At 43.1% G+C, this 21460-nt stretch overlaps 1 protein-coding gene across 3 annotated transcripts in view; it reads left to right on the forward strand.

Annotated features, from left to right (window-relative positions):
• Positions 1-21460, forward strand: part of ATP9B (ATPase phospholipid transporting 9B (putative)) — a 233069-nt gene that overhangs the window by 95804 nt on the left and 115805 nt on the right. For all 3 annotated transcript variants that reach the window (XR_008933488.1, XM_056854816.1, XM_056854817.1), the window contains exons 6-8: positions 675-783; positions 8050-8108; positions 15306-15357. Coding sequence is in view for 2 of the 3 variants with exons in the window: in XM_056854816.1 (XP_056710794.1) it covers positions 675-783; positions 8050-8108; positions 15306-15357 (220 nt within the window). In the remaining variant the exon portion in view is untranslated. The remainder of the gene's footprint in view (positions 1-674; positions 784-8049; positions 8109-15305; positions 15358-21460) is intronic.

Here is a 21460-nt window from a genome sequence, read left to right on the forward strand (position 1 = left end):
CATAGTTCCAAGTTTCCATTAGGGTCCATCACTCAATGAGACTGTAGGGGACCCTACTTCTGGGAAAGGGATGCTCCTCCCTTACAGTGCACAAATGGTTTCGGCAGGAAAATGCCGCCTATCATGGTGTGAGGGAGGTGTGCCCTTCCAGTGTTTTTGAGGTCTTAAGTTCTGCTCTGTGGCTGGCCTAAGTGTGTGCAGTCCCCAGTGTGTACCTGCACAGAAAACACTCGGTGAACAATAGTTACAGGTGTTAAACGATGTAGCAACACAGGGGGGAACACAGCAGTTTCCCTCCATTTCCCTCCTACTGCCCTATCAAGCAGCAGCAGACGCTGGAGGTCTCCTCCCAAAGTTGGAGAGCTGACTGGCCTAGCTCCAACCTGTGTGAATAGATCTGAGATTCATGCTGATGAGATGTCAATGTTTTTGTGCAATTATTTCACATCTTTTAGGAATATTTATAAGAACTGTTGATTGTATGTCAGGTGTTGATCAGCTGCTATAGAGTAAGCAATAATCTTGGGAAAAGGAAGAAAAATTAAAACCACTGAAAAGTGTTCTCCTGAAATGAAATAATAAGCGCATACTTTCTCCTCTACTGTTAAGTCATCTGTGTATTTTTTATTAGAAATCTTTTCCATTTTGGGAAATGTTTGTTATTTTTTAAACAGGGATTTGTTTTGGCTGTCACAGTGGTTCGGGAGGCAGTTGATGAATTTCGTCGTTACCAGCGAGACAAGGAAATGAACTCGCAGTTATATAGCAAGCTCACAATACGAGGTTGGCAATCTTTTTTTCCCCTATGAATCATGCATAAGCATTCATGTCCTCTAGTCTATGCTAATTACAAACTGTTTAAACCAGGCCTGTGATCCACCAAGCTGAACGCAGCCCAGCAGCCATGTATTCTGGTTTGCCAGATGCTTGACAGCCTCTCTGGTTTTTTTGCAATCCCAGGCAAGCAGCAAAATAAAACGGTTTGTCAAGCCCCTGGTGAGTCCACATAATACATAGTTGGTGTACTGCATTCGTCTTGGAGAGCTGCGAATTTTGCAGACCAGGAAGATGTTACAGGTAGATGTTTCTTAGGGAAATGAAGTTGAATAAGGTGTAAGAGATTCAGTTCACCACAAATATTTTCTGAAACGTTACTTAGAGAACTTTGGTAAGTGCATTATACATTGCTGTTCAAATGCCTTTTATGTTGCTACGTAAAAACAATATAAAAATTAACAGCGAACAGTGAAAATTAACAGTGAAGAAGCATCACAGAGCTGTTGCTTCTTCAGAGAGGAAATGCAGGAGCTTGACTTGGGAACTGTGATTTCATATTACTTTCTGAACCAGTCTCTTGGTTGAAATTATTTTTGGAAAGTTGGAGCAAACTGCTATTGTTTCTGTAAACAGAAAAGTAATATATTTAAAATGTGGCAGGATTGATCGAAAAGGTGAATTAATGTGTTTAACTTATTTTGAAATTATTTGATTTTCAGTTCAGTGTTAAGCATTGTAACTCAGATGAAAGTTCCACTAAGCACAGTGGGGTTTACTCCCAAAACAGACATGCACGGGATGGCAGCCTGGATGTAATAAACTGGTCCCTGAAATGGGGAAAAAAGTTTAGGTGCAAAATATTGGGGATAAATGATTAGTTTTCAGCAGTGTGATTATTTATTTATTTATATTGTATTATGCAGAATTTATACCCCGCCTTTCTGCTGTCATAAGGGCCACCAAGGCAGCTAACAAATTGAAACATGCATAATAGAATCACACGTCAGAACCACTAAAGATCAATGAAAAAACACATTAATGCAAAACCAGAGCTAAAATACATATAAAAAACATTTAAAAAACACCCCAACAGTTAAAACATTGGGCAGAAAGGAAGGATCACTGAGGGAACACCACATGAACCAAAGAAAGCCTTCACCTGTTGGTGGAAGTTGGCAACAGAAGCGAACCGAAGAGTCTCCCTGGGAAGAGAGTTCCAGAGTTTTGGTGCCATGACCAAGAAGGCCCTCTCCCAGGTTGCCACCAGCCTAATCTCAGAAGGCCAGGGCACCTGAAGCAGGAACTCCAGTGATTTATTTATTTCATTAAACCTCTACCCTGCCCCTCCCCAGCCTAGGCCGGACTCAGAGCGGATTGTCATAGTAGTCAGTTGGGTTCATAAAGGAGTAGTCAGGATTAGGTCACCAATAGATATCTAAGAGAAGCATAGAGGTGCAAATGTTTGGTGACATACCTATATTTTTAGGACAAGGTTAGAGAGCACAGAGCAAATGGTGAAGGTGGTATCCAAACTAGTCATTCTTGAGAGAAGTGGGCTAGTGCTGTGTTGTGAATGGCAGAAGGATAAACATGTCATAATATTCTACCAAAATCTTGTATAATGATGAACACTTAATCTGTGTTTATACTATATAGACTTAAGCTGCAGCCCTAAACACACTTATGGGGGAGCTTCTGTCACTCTACTGGATGATCTATGGAGGGAAATGGTAGAAGGAGTGAGTTCCTGGTGGTGGTCCTCAGTCTTCCAATAGCTTTTGATACCATCAGTCATGACATCATTCTGAAGGGCCTTTCAGGGAACAACATTTTGCAGTGGTTCTGTATGGGTTAGTGATAGACTGGATGTGGGGGGGGGAGAATGTTTAATCCCAGTCAGCAGTACTTCTTTGTATGGACCGTATCAAAGCTCAGGTTATGCATACCCAATACTGGATGGGACTGTATACTTGTAGGTTCACAGTTTGGGAATGGTCTTGGATCCACCTCTGCATCGGGATGTGGAGACAATAACAATGGCGTGGAGTGCTCTTTACTAGTTTAGGCTAGAGAAAAGTGACCTACCCATGATCAGCGCACTGAAATCTCCCAGCAAGGTTGTTCTTTTGTGTGTTCCCGCCTTCGAAAGTCTTAACTTGGTGCCAAGACTCTTCCCATCCAAGAGAAGTTTGCCTTGCTCCTTTTCTGGCATTTAGGGGCCAGGTGAAGGTGATGACTATTAAGAGCTAGATGGACTCTGTCTGCTGCTGCTCTTGCTGCTGTTTTTGATTCTTTCTAAATTTTTCTATCCTGCTGTGTTGCTTTGCCTTTTTGCTTTGCTTTTCAACACCGATGATTGTTTGCCACCTGGGGATTTCATAAAACTGTAACATGGGATATTAATACTTTTTACAAATACAGGGCTAATGCCACACATGGTGTGCCCATTCCCCCCACCATTTGGTTTTCTGGATTCCTGTAGCACTTTAAAGAGTACTGATATAAAGGCCAAACTATCATATATTTACAAAAATCTATTGCAGTAGTGCTACAGTTATCATTATCCCTGGTATTGCTAGTGATCAGTAGCCCTCCTCCCAGACCATTTTGAGGGCTGCTCTAAACATTCTTCTTTCTTTGTTTTAAGTAGATATTGGAGGTGTCTTCTGATCTGGATATATGCATATTCTCTTTTTATTATGTAGCTCTCTAAAAGAAAAAGTGGAAGTCTGACACTGCCACGTAGCAGCGTGATAATATTTCAAGGACACTTCGTTAAAAAAAACCCGACACTTTCCTTTATATGGTATGGTCACTGTGTCCAGCACACTGTTATCTATGTTGTATCAGGTTATTTCCCCTGTAATAGAAGTTGCTTGCATTTTTGTAGAATTTTACAGCTATAGGGGGAAATCTGCATACCTTTTTTGTGGAGGATGTGCCAAATTTTCAAGAGCTAAAGTTTTGAGGCAAAATTATTTTATTTATTTTATTTTATTAGATTTTTACCCCGCTCTCTTTCCCGGCCAAGGCTAGTCTCAGCATGGCTAACAGTCATTGGAATGATCCAACATCATAATGTAAAATTCAATACAATACAATACAGTTCAAGTCAATAAAATGTAGAAATAAAACCAATGAGACCCATTAGAACCAGTTGGCGCACATTAGTAGCGCACTGGAGCCACAGAGAATCCCAAACCCATAATACTACTCTTTGCTCCTCTTCACAGAAGTTGTTAGCTATTTCTCTCCCCCTTGCCCACCCTAGTGTGTTTCTTCCCCAGCTAATCGGATATAAACGGGGTACGAAGTATCAAATCAGATTTGGTTATGGCAAAGCCAGTGTATTTCCCTCCCTTGGAATTGGTGTGGGGCTGAAAGCAAACACTTCACTCATCCTTCTTGGTCCTAATCCCATGAAAATTCACAGCACTACAGGAAATGATCATGATTTAATTCTTAGAACATGATGTCAGGGTTCAAGTTAAGTAGTTTTTTTCATTTATTATCCCAAAAGAGAGAGCTTTCCTATCCAGTTTTCCTTGGAGATTTGCTGAGTTCTCTTCCACATCAAATGCTTAGTCATGCCCGTACTTTGCAGTTAATCCTTTGTATTTAAAGGAATAGTTAATCCTTTATATTTAAAGGAATAGTTTTCCGCCACCCCAGTTCGTTTTGTTTAAATTGATTTTTCAAGAAATGTTTTTCTTTCAAAATTTGGTGTATTGTATGTTTTTAATAGTTAAATTCACCTAACAGCATTAAACTTATGGTAATAAAATACAACAACAACAACAAAACAGCGAAAGTAAGGCAGCAGGAGCTAAAATTGTATTTCAGTTATAACCCTCGAAGTGGCTAACATTGTAAAAAACAATTTTAACTCCTTTTTAAAAAAATTTTTAACTCCTTTTAATGCACATTATCTCTCTCTCTCTGTCACACACACACACACACACTGGCAGCCCATTCCTTAGCCTCCAGGATGAAAGTCCTTTGAAGGCCAGGAAGGGGCTGTGCTGGCATTCGTGCCCCCTGTTCTGGCACCTGTGCCACTTACGCCATCCAGGGTGGTACGGACGCCGGGAGGGGGAGCCCGGACGCCATTCTCCCAGCTTTCCACCAGCATCCCACCAGTGCAAAGGCCCACACCAGCATCCTGAGGGGCATTCCCGGGGCGTGCGGGGGAGTAGCAGAGCTGCTGGTAGGCAGCTTTCTGTTCCCTTTTGCCCTGGTTTGCCAATGGCGAGAACAGCATTGCTGTGCCAGCTTTTTGCTGGCACAGCTGTACTGTTCTCAATGGGGCAAAATGTCCCATTTAAAAATAAAAAAGCCTTCAAAAGGTTTTTAAAAGGCTTTTGGCGGCTGGGGAATGGCTTTGGAGGCGCCGCCGCAGTGCCACGGCCATGACATCCCCGGCTGCCAAAGGCTCATGAATGGGCTAACACACACAATCACAATCTTAGCCCACAATATGGGGCATGGTTCTGCTGAATTCCATCTTTTCCTAACATCCTGTAACCTAGCCTTCCTCCACTTTACAGTAATGCTAGTACCTTCTCAACTCTCCCAAATTATTTCCAGGCAAAATTTCCCCAAAGCAAGGAATAGTTGAGTACCATTTTGCTTCAGGTATACCATCGTGAGTTTAGAAAGCAGTTCTTGGACAATGCTTTCTAGTCCCTTCAAAAAAAAATTTTCATGTAAAATATACTCCAAGACTTAGATTTAATCAAATTCAGGCTGAAATAAATGCCATTCAAGACTCTCGAAGTGCATACCAGAACAGGCCTTGCAAGACTCATTTGGGGGGTGTTCCATAGTATTGATGAAGCTCCTGAGATACACCTTTCCCTTGTTCCTATTAGATTGTCCTCAAAGATGGTACCTGGAACAGGATTCACACTGTTGTTTGTATATGGATGAGCTCCATAAAATGCTGCTTCATAGAAAACCAAAGCTTTCCCTCATTTTAGAAATAGCATTAGCTTATTTTGGTTTGAAAATTTGACATTGAATAATTCCTGTTGTTTCTTGGCTGAGAGCAGCTTAGAAGTTTTTAATACTTGGTTTGCTTCTAACAACAACGAAACTTCTGCTTTCTCTGTGCTTCTCCCTCAACTTTTCTGTTGCCCAAATACCTCCCCTTGTTTTAATTTCTTGCACTAAACCAACATTTTGCATCAAGATAATACAGAATTGTGCATACCAAGTGGAGACTGTATCTTGAAGGGAAAGGGTAATTTTTTGGTGGAGACTGTATCTTGAAGGGAAAGGGTAATTTTTAGCCTCTTTTTGCAATTTTTAAAACTTTTTTTGTATCCTTTTTTTGAGAGCTATTGTAAAATATCGGTGCATGCATGATTTAAAAAAATCATTATAATCCTCTTGAGCCATTCAAGTATAATGAATTATGATAGACACTTAATTGTGTTCTAGTTCCACATACGGCTTTAGGCAAAGGCTTTTGCCTTGGTGTACTATAAAGATTGGATATGCAGCCAGTTCTGACAGCTTTGGACTTTTTTATTGGCAATTACACAGATGGTGAAGAATGTTTTTTAGTTAGTGAGATGTGTTTAGAAGAAAAAAATAGTTTGCAGAAATAATTTACGCAGTGAATTGCATTTGATGTTTTTCTCAAATTGTCTTTTCAAAGTTGTAATATTATATAATTTGTGTTTTGTGAACTGATGTCTAATGAATACTGGTTCAGGTAGCAAATGGAAGTTATTTATAGATTTCTTAAGGTTTCAAATTATATTTTTTATTACTGAGGCATGTTCTGTCAACTTTGCTATAAAAAGTGGACATAGGATTAAAATTACCTGGATTCATATGTTGCTTACATTGGAAACAGCTGTTCCTGGTGCCACATACGAATACTGTGAATTTAAAATTATAAATGTATGTGCTCTACTGCAGAAGAGCAGGTTGCAGTGCTTCTGTGATTCACCTTGGCTTAAAAGAGAAATCTTGCTGTCTTAGTGACAGCTTCTGTACCATTCCAGAGAAGAGACTCTGGGATAGAAATGCATCATCTGAACAAGTGAGAAACATTAAATTAAGACCTACATTTTGAGCAATGAACTGTTGAATCCTGGCATAAAGTTTAGGGTATGGCAGCTCAATCCTGAAGGGGGGGTACTTACGAGGTGTCAGGGGACGGCGCAGTCGTGCCACCACCTGAACAGCTTGCAGCAGCGTGGCGGGGGGAAGCAATCCCCCCCAAGCCCTGTGAAACTTGCCTATAGAGTTTCTTGGAGCTACGCCACTTTTTTTGCAGGCGTAACTTGATGCCTGCAAAAAGGGCTTTGGGAGCTGACTAATGTCAGTTCCGGTCCCGGGAACACCCCCCTGGATGCTGGCGTGAGGACTTGCGCCATAAAAACGCTGCTGGGAAGGGGTCACGCCACCTCCTTAGCAGCTCTGCCCCACCCCTTCAGGATTGCTCGGGCAATCCAGAGTAGAGTTTCCTGTAATCTGATATATCTTTTTTAGTTAAGGTCCTCAGATTCAGCAAATCTTAATGGCTATTGAATTGACTACAAAATACCTGTCGTTCCAGAAAAGCTATTTTCAAATTTTAAGTCATTCTCATTTCCCTAGTTTAAGATATATTTACCCTTGCTGAGAAAACATTTAATTTGCCACATTGATCTTCCATTTCATCTCATCAGTTTTCCCCACAATGTGGCTTTGGGTTAACTCACTCCAAAGTACAATTTGAGTAAGCATGATAAGGGTAATCTACATAAGATCACCTGTCTGGCTCTGCATTGCATTGCATTATGCTTTCTATGATCATAAGAGAATTAATGTGGCAGAAACTGAGTTTACTTCTAATCCACAAATTTTGAAAATCTGTATAAATCTGTATATGATTGAAAATCGATATATGATTGAGACATTAATTTTAAATTGTAAAATGTAATGAGAAGAGTTGTTATGCCTAGGGGTATCCAGTAAATTCGGAAGTAAAATTTTGACTGCTAGTGGCTTTCATTGTTTTTTTTGGGGACCATGTCATTTAGCCTCTCAGTTTCTTTCCTCATAAAACTGTGATAATTAAGTGCAATCTTTTAACACAGTGTGATTAGACTGACAAGGACACTAGTTACTTTAAGGCCACATGTTTTAAAATAGTCTTTTAAAAAACTTAGCTGTAATTTTAAAAATCCACAAAGTATTGCTGGAGTAAACTATCATAAGAACTTTTGTGATTTACTAATAATTACTTATGTTTATAAATTTCTTTTTTCTTCAAAGGTAAAGTTCAAGTTAAAAGCTCAGACATTCAAGTTGGAGACCTCATCATAGTGGAAAAGGTGGTTGTTTTTAAAATACATATTTTAAATAACCCAGATTCTAAATGTTACCTGTGTATCTTTTTTTTCTGGATATCTGCCCATACTTCCTAAAATCTCCCTTGTGACAGAAGATAAAGAAAATGGTCAAGGATCTAATGATACAACAAGTAAAACTGGTTGCATTTTGCACTGGTATTCCATAAATCTCCTGAGACATTATATTCCAAGGACCTTTTTCACCCTAGTGTTTATATAAGGCTATTGAACACCCTTTTTCTTCCCTTATACTACAGAATGAAAATATCAAATGTGCTGGCTTGTACAGTATTTTGAATGTGACATTTACCTGGCTGCTTGATTTTATGCAGTGCTCAACTAAACGTGGTTCAGCTCGGTCTATTTCTTTTGCTTCTTTGTGAGGGTATATGGGAGGGATGGGTGAACCCCAAGACTAATAATGACTTTATGGTTCTCACCTGAATGAAACATCTGCATGGATATTTAGTCATTCATTTTTGATTTAGCTCTTGGGAAAAAGGGCATCTTGGAAATATATCAAATATGCAGTACAAGTCAAACCAGTTAAATGTAGTCAACCATTGTGAAGGATGGAAAATGGAAACACTAAAAAGAATTACACAGCTATGGCGTGACTGGGTTACATCAGGAAATTTTGATGTGTCAGTCCCCATGTTTCCAGACATTTGATAGAACACATTTACACATTCACATTTATGTTTGAATGCCATTGCCTTTCTGCTTTAATTTTTGATACGTTCTTCTCATTCAGTAAGGGTTGCCAGATCCTTCTTTGCCACCGATGGGAGGTTTTTGGGGCAGAGCCCAAGGAGGGTGGGGTTTGGGGAGGGGAGGGACTTCAATGGCATAGAGTCCAATTGCCAAAGCGGCCATTTTCTCCAGGTGAACTGATCTCTGTCAGCTAGAGATCAGTTGTAATAGCAGGAGATTCCCAGCTAGTACCTGGAGGTTGCTAAGAAGAACCAGTACTAAGCCAATATATACCGTATATACTCGCGTATAAGCCGAGTTTTTCAGCCCAAAAAAAGGGCTGAAAAAGCCGGCCTCGGCTTATACGCGGGTCAATACGGTAGACGGAGGAGGGAGGAGGGAGGGGGGAACTTACCGCCACCATCTTTTCCAGGCTGGGAGCGGCCTCCAGAGCCCCCCTGCCGCCGCGGGGAGGGCGCTCAGCCGCCCCCGCCGCCATCTCCCGGCTGGGAGCGGCCTCCAGAGCCCCCCTGCCGCCGCAGGAAGGACGCTCAGCCACCCCCACCGACTTCTCCCGGCCGGGAGCGGCTTCCAGAGCCCCACTGCCGCCGCAGGGAGGGCGCTCAGCCACCCCCGCCACCTTCTCCCGGCCGGGAGCAGCCTCCAGAGCCCCCCTGCCGCCACAGGGAGGGCGCTCAGTCCCCCCCGCTGCCTTCTCCCGGCTGGGAAAAGCCTACAGAGCCCCCCTGCCACCGCAGGGAGGCTGCTCCGCCGCCCCTGCCGGGCCGCACCACAGGAGCGGCCTGGGGGGGCCTCCTGCAGCTGCAGGAAGGCCGCCCCCGCCGGATCCGCCGCTTCCCACCGCCAGGAGCCCAGAAGGTAAGTCTGCGGGGGGGGGGGGGAGAGGTTATAAGCCGACCCTCGGCTTATACGCGGTTGCCTAATTTTTCCCCATTTTTGGGGAGAAATTAGGCACCTCGGCTTATACGTGGGTCGGCTTATACACGGGTATATACGGTACTCGGTAGAATTCAGTGAGCAACAATTTGTGTGTTTCAACAATTATACGATAATACAAACATTGTAACAGTAAAGTGAATGTGCAAACAAAAGTTTTTTCAACAACATAAGCAAAAACCACACAAAACAACAACACAAAACAACAGCAGTCCACAGTGGAGGACAGAGAAGTCCACTAGCAAGGGGCTTGTGAGCCTCAAACAAGGAACAGTGTCAATTGGACCACAAATTGCAAATCCACGTATCAAACGTTTGAAATATGCAAGAACGTGGCACAAAGTTCCCGGCGAAGCTCAGAGTGGAGCCCGGGAACACCTTCTGGATGTATAGTGTTTTCACCAATATACATTGGCTTCTTCAGCCAGCATTAAATCTCTTTGGCAGTCACAATGGAACCCACACAATTCATGTAGCAAAAATAGCTCAGTCTTTAACGTTTGCCACGGTCTCCAGATAAGGGCAAGTACCTGGAAGTTGACAACCCTACATTCAGTTCTATAATGTTTTGTTGCTAGCATATATTTTTTTGTGTAATTATAGGTTAATACCTGTTCATTCCTTTTATTTTTCATTATCTAAAATTGATCTGTTGGGGACAAAATTTGACACGAGCCTCTGATGGCTAAAGCATCTAGATTCACATCACCTCAAAACAGTGATTCTCAAGAGAATTGGTTAACGCCTTCAACTGAAAGCCGGTGACTCTTGAGTAATCATGTAATGAACTTGCACATGTGAATAATCCTGGTCTGAATTATTATACAGCATTTAAATAATTTCTTGCATTTAGCCGTAGCATTTTTCAGCTTAACTTCCTGATTCACTGGCAACTCTTAAAATGAATGAATTGAAGAATAAGATGTCGTTTCAGGGTAATTTAAGAGATTTATCACTAGCATAATCTTGATGGTGCCTTGCATTTTTGGATGGTAACTTGTCTGCCAATATCTAAAAAAGGTTTTCTATGGCTACATAAAAGCCTGTACTTAAAAGTCTCTGTTTTTCTTTAAAACTAAAATAAGCTGGTCATTAATATGGTGTGCTTGTTATAAAATTAACAAATAAATAAATATAACACTCCCTCCCGGCTATATGGAAAAACCTTAAAGCTAGTTTCATTTTTGAGAGGGTTTATAATAGAAAAGGGATGGCAACGTGTATATCTTCTGTAGCCCTTGAAATATTGGTACAGTCTTAAGAATCCAAGTAGGGAGGGGAATTTTTTTTATCAGGGCTGCAGAAATATCACTGGAGAATGGAAACCATTCCAATGCAGGATAGTCGTCTGAAGATACAGAAAGATGGAGACATAAATGGGAGCAAAACTTATGCTTTCCACATTGAGTAACTTCTAAGTCTTGTTTTCAATTCCATGAAAACATTTTCTTCATATTTGATAACATTTGGAATAAGGGAACCGTAACATGAAATACATTGTGGCGTGGAGCTTCTGGAACGGAGAGTGGAGTGTATGAAAGGATTTTTTTTTGCTTCCTTATCCTACCCACTGCAGCCCCCTCTGCCCCTGAAAAGCCAGCCCTCACTGTCATGGGACTTCAGCCACAACATCAGATGTCTTGTGAGAGGTGGCAGCCAGATGCAAGAGTTATTTCTGCTGATTTTTCTCTTCTGTCTGCAGTCCTCATTCTATGTCCCACACTGTTCCTGAGCTCACACAACTCTCAGCGGTGTTTTTTGTGGACTGGGGAGACAAGGGGGCTGCAGCAAAAATCCCTTGTGTTGATTTCTTATGCATTGTGGTAAGATCCAACCTTATATTCTCCCTTATGTTTTGGAATTATTTTGGAGAATAAAATATACCAAGGAGGTGCTGTCTCCAAATCTTTATGTATTTCTGATGGGCAAGATTAAATACACAGCCCATGAAATTGATGAACTGCGTTCCATATCAGCTTGAAAGAGGGCCTATGAAATGTTCTATACATTTTTTAAATGCCCTCAATAAGTTTATGTCTCCCATTTGACCTATATATGTACTCCGTTCTATGATCTGGCTTGAAAGCATTGCAAGAGGAAATATGCTTGTGCAATGGGGCTTTCTTTCCTCTCCCTTCAACCTGGAACCCCGTGTCTCCCACAGTATTCGTGAGAGTGAACAACGTTCATGAGTGCCATAGGACACTCATGTTCATGTGGGGGGAGACCCCCCACATAAATGGGGAAATATATTCCTTTTGTGTAAGAAGCCCTTTGGATCCAAGACATTGGCTTCTGCTGATTGTAGACTATCTGTAAATACTTCTTTTTCATTTTCTGTTTCTTGCCTAATCAACATAGCTAATTCATGATCTCTCCTTTTTATTTTGGAACAGTCTGTACTGCTACCATTGCTTTCACTTCTTCAGGGTAGGCTTCTGTTTCTGCTGTATATCCTTAGGCCTAGTGGTCTGACAATCTTGACTATGACCACTGAATTGCTTTTCAGTCTGGTTTCCTTAGATATTCTTCACTAGTGACTAAGAAGAGTTGGATTTTATACCCCACTTTTCTCTACCTTAAGGAGTCTCAAAGTGGCTTACAGTCGCCTTCCCCCTCCCCTACAACAGGCACCTTGTGAGGTAGGTGGGGCTGAGAGTGTGTGACTAGCCCAAGGTCACCCAGCTGGTTTTATGTGGAGGAGTGGGGAAACAAACCCGGTCCACCAGATTAGAGTCCGCTACTCATGTGGAGGAGCGGGGAATCAAAAGAGTCCACTGCTCTTAACCACTACGCCATGCTGGCTAAGCCCCTCACTAAAGCTGATTCTACTGCTACTTCCAGCTTTCTCTCTAGAACCAATATTGTGGCTCCACATATTCCATATTTGTGAGTTGCAGTCTCAGCAGAACATGATGAACTTAGGGCCAAGCTACACGTTATGTAGGTTATTGGATTTCCAAAATTGAGCAGCAGCACACAGATTTGAATGTTAATGGTTCTACCTTGGTGGCTCCTGGCAGCAGCATTTCTGCAGAGGAATTAACAAATTATTGCCGATAAAGATCCATATGTTAACCATTGACGGTGTCGAAAATAACTGTTTAAGCAAAAGGATTTCAATGCTTAAAATAAGCAAAGGGACAGATTTTTCAGAACAAATTAATTTTAGGACTGCTGTAATCACTATATGGAATAGATTTTATCCAGAATGTCACAGGATGGCTTTTAGACTGAACTTTGACTAATGCATTTCTTGTAGCACTGGAAAATATTTGGCATCTTAAAAAGAGAAGAATTTGGTTGGAACAGGTGAACAAGAATCCCATTGCTTTTCCCTGCTTATTAAGTGCCTGCTTTGGACTTTTTATACATAAGCAGTGGTACATAATAAAGACATACAACACATATTAATTAAAAACCTGGAAGTGCCCGGAGGATAACATGTTCATAATTAGAACATTTTATCTTTGCCTACCAATTCATCCTCAGCATTAGGGCTTATTTTATTTAATATTCATTTTACCAGCAGCATGGTAGATTTTTTAAATATCTACGTACGCTTGAAGTATTTAATTTTCTTAAATGTTAAAAATCTATTTTTGCTCCAGTGACAATGATATCTTGAACTTATAGTTGACAAATATGAGGACTTGTTTTTGTCAGTGTCCTGCCACCATAATGAGAATAGTTAGATTAATTATGTCTAGCAGTGTGTGAGATTGCTGTATTTTTGTCAAAGCTTCAGCTTGTTAACAGTCAACAGTTTTAAAGGATAAAGCTAGTAACCTGAGATGTGACTAAAAGGTTTATGTCAACGTTAAAAAGAGAAGTTGTAAAGATGTATAGTTAATCCATATAAAGACAGCTCATCTGATTTTATGTTTGTCATTTAAGGAATGATTTATTGACTTCTGAAGTTGCCTTTTGCTTTTCCTCTCAGTTTTGCAGATAGTGGGTTCCCAGTTATTGACTATACAATACAGTTCATGTTCTTCAGTAAGATTTATATTTTTGCTGTTCCCTCTCTTTCCACCTTACTATATAAAAAGGTGGGGACAATAGAACAGTTTAAAAATAGGCATTAAATTCCATTATTTAAATTTTTGACAGCGCAAAACAAGATCCATTGTCATGCTATTTTGCTTATCAGGTATCAGAATAGGTTCTCCTTGGCATTTCTATGCAGCACACAGCAGACTCTGGGTTTGTGATATTTCAGCAGCCGTTCATGATGTGAAATTAAAAAAGTTGAATGGGCACGATACTTGCCTCTATTAATTATTTGTGGCCACAATCCTCTAATTGTTAAATGTAATAATGCTGCACTTGTTGGCATGGGGTTTGGGTGCTATGTTAGCTAGTTTGGACCTCCTGTCACTGTGTCATCTGTTCTAATTCTGTTAGTCAATATGGAATAGCAGTAATCAACATTGATATTAATACATAGCTGGTTTGCAGACACTGGCTCTTGAAAACAAATCCCTTCAGGAGGGCATACATTGAATTCCTTATTATAATTATCGGGGTAGGGGGAAAATCCCAGCCTGATTCTCCACACTAAAGATCCCTATCTTCTTCTGTATACCCTCATAGAAGGAAAGGAGATTTACACATATGGTCTGTCTCCAGAAGAGAGGGAAAAAGTCTAATGTGTAGAATATTTTTTGAAGTTATGATTTATCTCTATGCCTCCTTTCCACCCAAATAAAGGTCCCCAAGGCAGCAAACATCAAAAAATTTCAAAAAGCATTTTAAGGGAAGTATGTATAAAATAAATGCAATACAAACATGAACATGCAAACAACGCCATGCAAAATCAAGGAAAAGGGCCAAAAACAGTTACTGAGGATATATTAAACCAAACAAAAAAAGTCTTCAGCCGCCAGAAGAAAACAATAGACGGAGACAGACAAATATCCCAGAGGAGACAGTTCCAAGTTTTGGTGCCATGACTGAGAAGGCCCTTTCTGGGGTTCCCACCCATCTAGCTTCAGAAGGTGAGGGCACCCAAATTAGTGCTTCATTTATGCCCTGTCTTCCCCTGATGGGGTATCCAAAGCAGTATTGTCCTCCTCTCTTCCACTGTATCTTCATAACAACCCTGTGAGGTTGAGTGTGTATGATGGGCTCAAGGCCACCCAGCAAAGCTGCCACAGCAGATTTCCATGGTGGGGATTTGAACCCAGGACTCTCAGATTCTAGTCCAACACTCTAACCACTACACCACACTGAACTGGCATGAAGAATGTGCTCCTTCTGTGCCATATTGCCCTTCTTGTGTTACATAACATTATTTTGTTAGAAACTTTGTCTTAAAAAGGGGATTCTTGAAATTCTGTAGTAATATGAAAATTACTGATCTGTGTAATTTTTTTTCCAAAACTTGATTTCAGAATTTTAACTCTTTAATGTAAGTTTGTTGGATAAATTCCATTGTAACTTTATACAGTAGTAGTCTAATGTATTTATATACTTTTATAAACTTTACAGGACATTAAAAATGCCAAATATATTTCTTCCTAACAGAATCAGCGAATTCCATCTGACATGGTGTTCCTAAGAACTTCAGAAAAAACAGGTATATTTAATTTTTTGGGTTTATTATTTACATACTTCGTGAATGCATGCAGTGATGAAATATATGTACTAGCGATTGATAAATGGGCCCTAATAATTTCATCTAACCAGAACTTTTTATATTGCTCATGTTCAGAGAAAATGCTCAGTAAACATTTATTATATTGCTACTGTAGCATCTCAGTGGGTTGATTTTTTAACCTTCTGCTTTGTATTGTCCCCTTTTTTAAAAAGTGTCCTTATTTAAATAGTCAAACAATATTTTGCCTGTTTTGGCCCATCTTTTGGAATCATGTATGCAACAATTGGGCCGTGGACTGAATATTCATTCCACATCGCAATCATGCTCCCACCTGTAGAGCGGCTATACGTTGTACATGTCATTCATTCAGTTTGGCATGCAGAATATCAAGCTGCATCCAAGGAGACTCCTCTCGATATTAATGAGTAAACCCTTTCATAAGCTGAACTGCAGTTTACCGTATTTTTCGCTCCATAAGACGCACTTTTTTCCTCCTCAAAAGTGAGTGGAAATGTCAGTGCGTCTTATGGAGCGAATGCAGCGGTAGCGGGGTGCCGAGCCGGGTCGCCGGGCCGGCTGGGATGCCGCCAGCCAGCTGGGGGGGTGGGAGGCCCCTCCCAGCCCCCCAGCGCAGTGGTAGCGGGGCGCCGAGCCGGGTCGCCGGGCCGGCTGGGATGCCGCCAGCCAGCTGGGGGGTGGGAGGCCCCTCCCAGCCCCCCAGCGCAGCGGTAGAGGGGCACGGAGCCGGGACGCCAGGGCCGGCATCGGGAGGCCCCTCCCAGCTGTGCAGCCCCTCCCAGCTGTGCAGCGGCAGCGGGGTGCAGAGCCGGGCAGCCCAGGGAGCCGGCTTGAATGCCGCCAGCCAGCTCCAAGCCGCCCAGTGCAGCGGCAGCGGGGCACCGAGCAGGGCAGCCCCGGGAGCCGGCTCGGCTGCTGCCAGCCAGCTGGGGGGTGGGAGGCACCTCCCAGCCGCCCAGCGCAGCGGCAGCGGGGCGCGGAGTCGGGCAGCCCCGGGAGCCGGCTTAAATGGCGCCAGCCAGCTGGGGAGGTGGGAGGGGCCTCCCACCCCCCCCCAGCTGGCTGGCAGCACCCGAGCCGGCTCCCGGGGCTGCCCAGCTCTGCGCCCCACTGCCACTACGCTGGGTGGCTGGGAGCCCCGGGAGCTGGCTTGAATGCAGCCAGCCAGCTGGGGTGGGTGGGAAACCCCTCCCAGCCGCCCAGCGCAGCGGCGCGCGGAGTCGGGCAGCCCCAGGAGCCGGCTTAAATGGCGCCAGCCAGCTGGGGAGGTGGGAGGGCCTCCCACCCCCCCAGCTGGCTGGCAGCACCCGAGCCGGCTCCCGGGGCTGCCCGGCTCTGCGCCCCGCCAGCTGGGGAGGTGGGAGGGGCCTCCCAGCCGCCCAGCGCAGCGGCAGCGAGGTGCAGAGCCGGGCAGCCCCGGGAGCCGGCTCGGCTGCTGCCAGCAAGCTGGGGAGTCCCTGGAAGCCCGGCGGGGGGGTCTTTAAACTCCTCTGAGCTGCCTGGGATGGCAGCGCAGAGCACTTTCAAGACCCCCCCGCCGGGCTTCCAGGGAGTCCCTGGAAGCCGGGCGGGGGGATCTTTAAACTCCTCTGTGCTGCCTGGGATGGCAGCGCAGAAGAGTTTAAAGACCCCCCCGCCCGGCTTCCAGGGAGTCCCTGGAAGCCCGGCGGGGGGGTCTTTAAACTCCTCTGAGCTGCCTGGGATGGCAGCGCAGAGCACTTTCAAGACCCCCCCGCCGGGCTTCCAGGGAGTCCCTGGAAGCCGGGCGGGGGGATCTTTAAACTCCTCTGTGCTGCCTGGGATGGCAGCGCAGAAGAGTTTAAAGACCCCCCCGCCCGGCTTCCAGGGAGTCCCTGGAAGCCCGGCGGGGGGGTCTTTAAACTCCTCTGAGCTGCCTGGGATGGCAGCGCAGAAGAGTTTAAAGACCCCCCCGCCCGGCTTCCAGGGAGTCCCTGGAAGCCCGGCGGGGGGGTCTTTAAACTCCTCTGAGCTGCCTGGGATGGCAGCGCAGAGCACTTTCAAGACCCCCCCGCCGGGCTTCCAGGGAGTCCCTGGAAGCCGGGCGGGGGGATCTTTAAACTCCTCTGTGCTGCCTGGGATGGCAGCGCAGAAGAGTTTAAAGACCCCCCCGCCCGGCTTCCAGGGACTCCCTGGAAGCCCGGCGGGGGGGTCTTTAAACTCCTCTGAGCTGCCTGGGATGGCAGCGCAGAGCACTTTCAAGACCCCCCCGCCGGGCTTCCAGGGAGTCCCTGGAAGCCGGGCGGGGGGATCTTTAAACTCCTCTGTGCTGCCTGGGATGGCAGCGCAGAAGAGTTTAAAGACCCCCCCGCCCGGCTTCCAGGGAGTCCCTGGAAGCCCGGCGGGGGGGTCTTTAAACTCCTCTGAGCTGCCTGGGATGGCAGCGCAGATTACTTTCAAGACCCCCCCGCCGGGCTTCCAGGGAGTCCCTGGAAGCCGGGCGGGGGGATCTTTAAACTCCTCTGTGCTGCCTGGGATGGCAGCGCAGAAGAGTTTAAAGACCCCCCCGCCCGGCTTCCAGGGAGTCCCTGGAAGCCCGGCGGGGGGGTCTTTAAACTCCTCTGAGCTGCCTGGGATGGCAGCGCAGAGCACTTTCAAGACCCCCCCGCCGGGCTTCCAGGGAGTCCCTGGAAGCCGGGCGGGGGGATCTTTAAACTCCTCTGTGCTGCCTGGGATGGCAGCGCAGAGGAGTTTAAAGACCCCCGCCGGGCTTCCAGGGAGTCTCTAGAAGCCGGGCGGGGGTGGGGGAGGTCTTGGAAAGTGCTCTGCGCAGCCCTGCCCACCTCCCAGCTGGCCGTCGGCGCGGGGAACGCGGGCTCGCGCCATCCCGACGCACCCTCCATAAGACAAGTTTTAGAGGAGGAAAACAAGATTTTTTCTTGTTTTCCTCCTCTAAAAACTAGGTGCGTCTTATGGAGCGGTGCGTCCTATGGAGCGAAAAATACGGTAATTCTGCATTCGGAAGGTGCAAATGCTGTCGATGTTTACCTGTGCAAGCTGTATTAGCTCTTCTACTCATGGTCCTCTGGATCCAAGACATTAGATTGCCTTGCCTTCGTGTGATATGTTTAAACATTACATCTTAAATATGAATTGGGTCCAGCAAGCTTTAATATCATTGGATTTTCCTCATTACTACAGGAGTCATCGGACATGGCTTTTGTTCACCTGGGTTCTTTTATCCTTCTTTCTTTTCTTTTTTTTGCCATCAAGTCACAGCTGACTTATGGCGACCCAGTAGGGTTTTCAAGGCAAGAGACATTCAGAGGTAGCGTGCCATTGTCTGCCTCCATGTCACACCCCTGGTATTCCTTGGAGGTTTAATGTTTTATGCATGACACATGGAATTTAAAAACTGCACTTGTACCCAAAAAAGTTCCACTCTTTAAATTAGTTTTTTTTGTTTTGTTTTATTTTTTTGCTGTCAAGTCACATCTGACTGATAGTGACCTTGTAGGGTTTTCAAAGCAAAAGACCTTCAGAGGTGGCTTGCCATTGCCTGTCTCAGCATCACAACCCTGGTCTTCCTTGGAGGTCTCCCATCCAAATACTTGCCAGGGTCAAGGCTGAGACTGTGTGACTGGCCCAAGTCATCCATCAAGTTTCCATGGCAGAGTGGGATTTCGAACCTGGGTTTCCCAGGTCCTAGTTCGACATCTTAACCACTAAATCACACTGGCTCTCATGATCCATAGCATGGGCTTATATGGTGACCAGATAGGGACCCTTCCTCCCTTTTTCACCAGTAGAAAAGGTAGTTGGATCTAGCCCATATTTTGTGCTGATTTCATATAAAGAACACAAATGCAAGATTTAGCACTGTATAATAAGTGCGGATATCCACAGAATTATTTATCTGTAAAAAATAATTTTAAAATTACAGAACGATTTGATTTAAGTAGCCATGACCTAAATTAATTGTGCTGGTGATATGTTCGTTTTCTCAAACATTTGACAGTAATTCCTTTAAAATAAGGAAGAAATGCAGATCTTTCATTGTTTCTCCAACATGAAGTAATATTGACTGATTCATTTTTTTTATTAAATTTTTTTATTTTTTCCTAATCATTATACATTCCAGTTTACTTATCAAAAAGTATAATTCATTAACTTCCCCTCTCCCCTCCTCTAACCCTTTATTTAACATTGTTTCTCTCTTTGTATTATTTGTCTAATTCAATTGTAACCAAAGCATCCATGTCTAATATCTCCACACGGAATTAGATCAAAATATATTTCTTAATATCACATTTAAGTTCATTTCTGCAATAATTAGTCCATGCCTCCCATTCTTTTGCAAATTCATTGTCATCCTTTTGATTTATCAACACCGTAAGTTTTGCCATCTCTACTAATTCCATCATTTTTTCAATCCACTCCGATTTGTTTGGTATATCCGTCATTTTCCATCTCCTAGCGTATACCATTCTGGCGGCAATAGTGGCATACATCAAAAAAGATCTCTGGGTCACTGTTATACTCAACAGCATCATTTCTATTGATTTAGGGATATTTTCTTGTAATATCAGCCTTAGTTCATTGTAGATCATATCCCAATAATTCTTAGCCTTCTCGCATAGCCACCAAACATGATGAAAGGAACCCACTTCTTTCTGACATTTCCAACAGTTCGGTGACATATTTCCATACATTTTGGCTAATTTCTTTGGTGTTAGATACCATCTGTACATCATTTTATATATATTCTCTCTTAAAGATTGTGAATATATGTATTTCATATCCTTTGACCAAAGTCTTTCCCATTTGTACATATGTATATCATGACCCAGAGTTTGTGCCCAAGTTATCATTGTTGGTTTAACAAGGTCTTGTTCAGTGTACAAGGTCAATAATGTCTTATAAATCTTAGATATTAAATGTTCATTGTTATCTAACAACATTCGTTGAAAAAGTGATTTGTCTTTTGTAAAACCTAGCCTCATATCTTGTATAAATACAGATTGTAATTGATAATATTGAAGCCAGGTAATCTGTTCCTTCATTTCACTATATTCCTTTAAGGCACATTTATTGTCTTTCCATACCATTAATTCTTGGTAAGTAAGAAATTGTGCTGGTCTCAATGGTTTCAGTGTCAACATCTCTTGTGTAGAGATCCATAATGGTGTTCTAGGTTCCAAAAGATGTTTATATTTTAGCCAAGTTTTTATTAATGAGGATCTAACAACATGATGCTGAAAGAGCTTGTGTATTTTCAGTTTATCATACCATAGATAACCGTGCCATCCATATCTATTATTAAAGCCTTCTAAGTCCAACAATCTATTATTTTTCAAACGTATCCAATCTTTTAGCCAAACTAATACTGCTGCTTCCGCGTACAGTTTAAAGTTTGGTAGAGCAAATCCTCCTCTTTCTTTAGTGTCAACCAAGTATTTGTAGGCAATTCTAGGCTTTTTCCCTTGTCATATAAAATTAAGCAAGTCTTTTCTCCAGGCATCGAAGTATTTGGCATGCTCCACAATTGGCGAGTTCTGAAGTAAAAAAAGTAGTCTTGGCAAAATGTTCATTTGTACTACTGATATGCGGCCCAGTAATGAAATGTTTTTATTGGACCAAATTACCATGTCTCTTTTAACAGAGTCCCAAAGTTTCACATAATTATTCTCCAAAAGATCTTTATTTTTGTTTATAATCCAAATACCCAGGTATTTCACTTTATTCGTTTTTTCCCAACCAGTGGTGATCAAAAAATCTATTTGTTTTTCTTTAGAAAGATTTTTGAATAAAACATGAGTCTTTTCTTTATTAATCTTAAAACCAGAGATTTCCCCATAATTTTCAGTAATTCCAGTAAATAAGGAGCGGATTGATTTGGGTCAGACAGCACAAGCAATAAGTCATCTGCAAAGGCTCTTAATTTGAACTCTTGTTTGTTAACTTTTAAACCCTGGATTGCTTCTGTTTCACGCATCTTACAACACAAGGTTTCCAAGGTCAAAATAAACAACAAAGGAGATAATGGACATCCTTGTCTGGTTCCTTTTTGTATTACACAATTGTCTGACATTAATTCATTTACTAG

The sequence above is a fragment of the Euleptes europaea genome, chromosome 8 (genome assembly GCF_029931775.1).
Source record: "Euleptes europaea isolate rEulEur1 chromosome 8, rEulEur1.hap1, whole genome shotgun sequence".
In the NCBI taxonomy this organism is placed as follows: Eukaryota; Metazoa; Chordata; class Lepidosauria; order Squamata; family Sphaerodactylidae; genus Euleptes; species Euleptes europaea.